At 50.0% G+C, this 4,533-nt stretch overlaps 1 protein-coding gene across 1 annotated transcript; it reads left to right on the top strand.

Moving 5' to 3' along the window:
* The first annotated feature begins 888 nt into the window (after positions 1 to 888).
* On the top strand, positions 889 to 3,872 carry ZWINT (ZW10 interacting kinetochore protein). Its single transcript, XM_012645341.1, has 8 exons — positions 889 to 944; positions 1,825 to 1,915; positions 2,080 to 2,203; positions 2,372 to 2,538; positions 2,696 to 2,752; positions 3,282 to 3,424; positions 3,505 to 3,706; positions 3,804 to 3,872. Exons 1-8 carry the CDS (start codon positions 904 to 906, stop codon positions 3,870 to 3,872), a joined length of 894 nt encoding a protein of 297 aa, XP_012500795.1. The 5' UTR covers positions 889 to 903.
* The last annotated feature ends 661 nt before the right edge of the window (positions 3,873 to 4,533 follow it).

The raw sequence follows: 4,533 nt of genomic DNA, 5'->3' as shown, positions 1-4,533 counted from the left end.
GATGTAAATTGTACCTTATTGATTACTGAACATTTTGTATCTCCACATTATTGAAGTTTGGCCTGCCATATATTTGTTAACAGTCTGAGCCACCTGGGTTTTGCTTTTAAGATGTTAGGTGGCACTAGAGCAAATCAGTAAATAACTACTAAAGCAAGACTTTTCTGCCAGTATTTTTGACCGTGTGTAACCTCCCGGTATCTTTGTTTCCTCAGACACACGCCGCTCAGTACTCAGCTGAATACTCAAGAAAACGCTACAGAACTCCGAGTTCTCTGAGCAGTTCTCTCCTTTCTCCTACACATTCCCTACCTTGGTCTCCCCAGAATTTCAGCTCTATCTTGTCAACACAGGTAATCTTGGATTCACTCTCCCTGCATGGTATCTTTTAAAAAAAAATCTTTAAAAGCAGTATGCTTTTTGAGTTCGTGTCATTTGCTCTCTTGTATCTCCAGGATTACTATTCGTAACTGATGCTCTGCATCTTAGAAAACAGCCTCACTTTTTTTCCCCCTAGCTCAGTAGGAAATGTTTTAAATACAGTTTGAACACTGTGGAGTTCACCCTGAGACGCAAACTCACATGAACATTTTTCTTCTTCCGCGTAGAGTGAGAGGAACGCCGCAGAAGCGCAGCCGAGTTCATGCCCCACCTCCCATCTCCAGCACCGCCTACTGCCTAGCGCGCAGGCGCAGAACCCTTGCGCGCCCCGCCACAACCGCGCACGCACAAACCGGCGCGCGCCTAGGCGCGAATCCGCGCCTGCCAATTAGAGTGCAATATGGTCCTTGATTCCCGCCCACTGACCCAGCAGCCAATCGCCTGCCCCGGCGGGCAGTTCACGGTGAATCCAAAGCACTCTCAGGGGTGGGGTGAGGGTAGCTGAGTTCGGCGTCCGGAAGGATGGAGGTGGCGGAGACTGAGGCGAAGGCTGGAGCCCTGGAGTAAGTGTTTGCAGCCAAGTAGCCGCTAGGAGCGAGACCGGGCGGACTTTGCGGGACTCCACGGACAATGTTTGGTCCTCTCGAACCTGTACAGCTGTTGAGATTCAACCTCACCATAAAGGGATCCTGACCCCAGTCCCCAGTGTTAGGTTTCTGAGGTGACTGTTGCCCCAGTACGGCCTTTAAGAAATTGTTCTCCGCTCCCCGCTTCACACACTCCCCGGGACTGTGCTCTAGGAGAGGGTCCCATCCCCTTTTAACCTCCACATCCCTTCATGCGTTTCCATCCCCCAGGAGACCTCCCGAAAGGGCCTTTTAATTTCTGTCTTTATGTCCTAACGCAATACTTTCCCAATCGGTTGTTTTATCCCCATTCCTGCTCCCTAGTGGACTGCTCCAGTCCCTAACAAGGAAAAACCTTCAGACTCTAGCACAAGGCATCTAGCCCTCTGTCCTGAGTCCTTCCTCAGCTTTTCGGAGACCTGCTCCAAGATTAGTCCTGTCTGCCAGTCTGCTCAAGAGCCATCAGAGCTTTGTCCTTATTCATCCCTTTTCCTGCTTATCGCTGTCTTCAGGTCTTTACTGAAATGATTTCTATTCAGGGAGTCACTCCCTATTTAAAATTTCAGCCCCTTCCCCACACTTCTTATTCTCTAGACCCGCTGACTTTTTCCTTTTGGCACTTACTACCACCATATGTCCTCCACGCACACACCATTCTTGGTCTGAGGATGTAGGCCCTTCGGGCCCTTGTGTGCCCCTAATGAGGGCAAGACTCTCTGTGCTGATAAACTCATTCATACCTGTGTGCGTTTACACACATCTTCTACAACTAGTGCTGCAGAAGACTGCAGTTTCGTCTGTTTTCTTGCTCCTCCAGAGTCCTGGCTGAGGTGGCAGGCGTCCTGGAGCGTAGAGGCCTGCAGGAAGAGTCTGAACTGCCAGCCCAGATCCTGGCTGAGTTTGTGATGGTATGTACAAGATGGGAGCCAGCCCCTTTCAGAAGTCAGGGGTTGGTCCTGGTTCCTCTTGAGACACTGGGCAGCGTTGATAGAGAACAGATTGGAAAGCAACCTTGTTGACCCATAGTACAGGGAGGTAAAATGTTCCCTGCTTTTACCCTTCCTCTGAACAGGACTCACAGAAGAAAGACAGGCTGCTCTGCAGCCAGCTTCAGGTAGTAGACTTCCTGCAGAACTTCCTGGCTCAGGACGACACTGCCCAGGGCCTGGACCCCTTGGCTTCTGAAGACTTGAGCCGTGAGTAGGCTGGGGATTGCGGGGAGGGGCTGGCCTAAATGGGAAGGTTAGGAAGATGTCAGTTAGTTCCCGTGTTTGGCTGATGGGAAGACTGAGGCCCAGTATTGCAGGGAGGCAGGCTGGCAGGCCAGCCTCATTCATGCCGGCATTGCTGGTGGCTCATCTCAGGACAGAAGGCGATTGCAGCCAAGGAACAATGGAAAGAGCTGAAGGCCACATACCGGGAGCACGTGGAGGCCATCAGAAGTGCCTTGACCCAGGCCCTGATCCAGGAGGAAGAGGTCCACAGGAAGCAAACACAGCTCCAGGAGGCTTTTGAGCAGCTCCAGGCCAAGGTGCACTCAAGGGCATTGAATGTGGGGAGGGAAGGGCAGGCAGACAGGAAGAGGGAAAGAATTAGCCAACTGGATTGAGCTCATTTGCCATCTCCCAAAATTCAACCAGAAAAAATGCACTTCTCTTCTCCCTGTTCCCCTTCTTTGCTATCTGCAGAAGCAAATAGCCATGGAGAAACTCAGAGCAGCCCAGAAGCAGTGGCAGCTGCAACAGGTAGGTTCATCCCCCTAGGAGATTATCTCTTCCCACCACCATGCCATTACATGGGCTGTGTCCTCTGTCTAGAAAACCTTCATTTTTTTTCTTCCTTTGAGGCATTATAAATACCAACATGGCTTGAATCTCAGCATCACTATTTATCACTGCATGACCTTGAGCAGGTCACCTGACCTTTGTTTTTTCATGTGTGAAAATGGGGGCAATAATAGCACCTACCTTATAGAGTTGTTAATTAAATAATCATTACAGCAAGTGCTTAAAATAGTGCCTGGCACATGGCAAGCAAAAGAAGCTTTATCATTGTCTTTGTGCCCATTCCCTGAGAATGCCTCACCCTAAAACAGCTCATTCTGATCCTTCCGTTTCTATTTCTATAGACCTCTGCTTCTGCTTGAAGTGAATAGGGTCCCTCTTTCCATCAGTGAATCTGAGCCCCAAGCTGGGTCTAGGCTGGAGGCATAGCGAGGGATGACTCAAAATCTCAACATCTGATATACCATGTCTGTACCCTCATTCCTGGCAGGAGAAATGTCTGCAGCATCTGGTGGAGGTTTCTACAGAGGTGAGGAAGCGTCAGACAGAAACTCAGCAGGAGCTTGAGCGGCTATGTCAGGAAGTTGAAACCCTGAAGCAGCAGGCAGGATGGGAACGGGATAAGCTACAGAGGTGAGGCTGAGAGCATGGACTGCATACCCAGAATGGTCTAGCTGAGATTCCCTCCCTTCACACCTACCTCCTCCTTCCAGGTACCAGACCTTCCTCCAGCTGCTATATACCCTGCAGGGTAAGCTGCTGTTACCTGAGGCCGAGACTCAGGGAGAGGCAGAGATGCCACAGGAGCTGCCCCTCCACTTGGATCTCCCTGAGGATAAGCCCCAGCAGCTGACCCAGCCCCAGGAGCAGAACACTGGAGACACCATGGAGAAAGATGGTGGTGTGTCCTTCAAGGTGAATGAGAGATGGGATAGATGGGCAGGCAGGTAGAGAGAGAGACTGGGAAATTGACCTTACTCTCTGTCCATACTATATACCATATTTCGCCAAGGCTGCCAGCCCACAACCTGCTGGAGATGTGAGCTTGCCATGGCTCCCTAAGCATGGAAAAGGATCCTAGAGCAGGTCAGACCCCAACTTTGACTTTGGTGTCTTTGGATGGAAGTGTGGAAGGAGAGAGGGCCTCTAGGCTACCTCTCTCTACATCTGAGCTCTGCTGCCCATTGAACAAATGGGAGGTAGGAGGGAGGAAAGAGTTTATGTTATGGTTCAAGCTTAACACCTCATTCCAGTGCCTAGTCCACCCAGGCCTAACCCCTCTCTTCCTCTTTACCAGTCTCCTGGCCCCACCCTCATTGCAGGATGGACTGTGAACCACTGAGTACATCCTGATTTCTGACGATCATCCAGGTAGGGTCAAGCTCTGGCATCTGGATTAAAAGTACTGGATCTCTAAGTTGCCAATTTGTTCATCTTCATGTTTTGGTGGGAAGAACTACAGACATTCAAAGGACAATACCATGACAAGAGCTGGTACTGGTGTGAACAGAGGGTATACAGATGGGAAGGGTCCCTGTGTGGGGTTTCAAGTTGCTTCACCATATGATGCAGACATACTGAGCTCAACTCAAGGAGGAGGAGAATACTTTATGCAGATGGTTATATGTGGGAAGATAATTTTATTTACTGACCCAAATTTTATTCACAAATCCAAATGTTTGAGTCCTTTTTTTGTGGTAGGCCCCTTGCTGCGAACCAGGGCTATAACAGTGAGCTTATCT

This window comes from Propithecus coquereli, unplaced genomic scaffold, assembly GCF_000956105.1.
Source record: "Propithecus coquereli isolate 6110/MARCELLA unplaced genomic scaffold, Pcoq_1.0 Scaffold231, whole genome shotgun sequence".
NCBI lineage: Eukaryota > Metazoa > Chordata > Mammalia > Primates > Indriidae > Propithecus > Propithecus coquereli.
The sequence above is the reverse complement of the archived record's forward strand: the minus strand, read 5'-3'. Positions and strand labels throughout refer to the sequence as shown.

Coding starts and splice junctions, on each gene's coding strand:
- ZWINT (XM_012645341.1), top strand. CDS start 904: ATGGAGGTGGCGGAGACTGAGGCGAAGGCTGGAGCCCTGGA. Junction 945..1,824: donor GCGAAGGCTGGAGCCCTGGA/GTAAGTGTTTGC, acceptor TTGCTCCTCCAG/AGTCCTGGCTGAGGTGGCAG. Junction 2,204..2,371: donor GGCTTCTGAAGACTTGAGCC/GTGAGTAGGCTG, acceptor GGCTCATCTCAG/GACAGAAGGCGATTGCAGCC.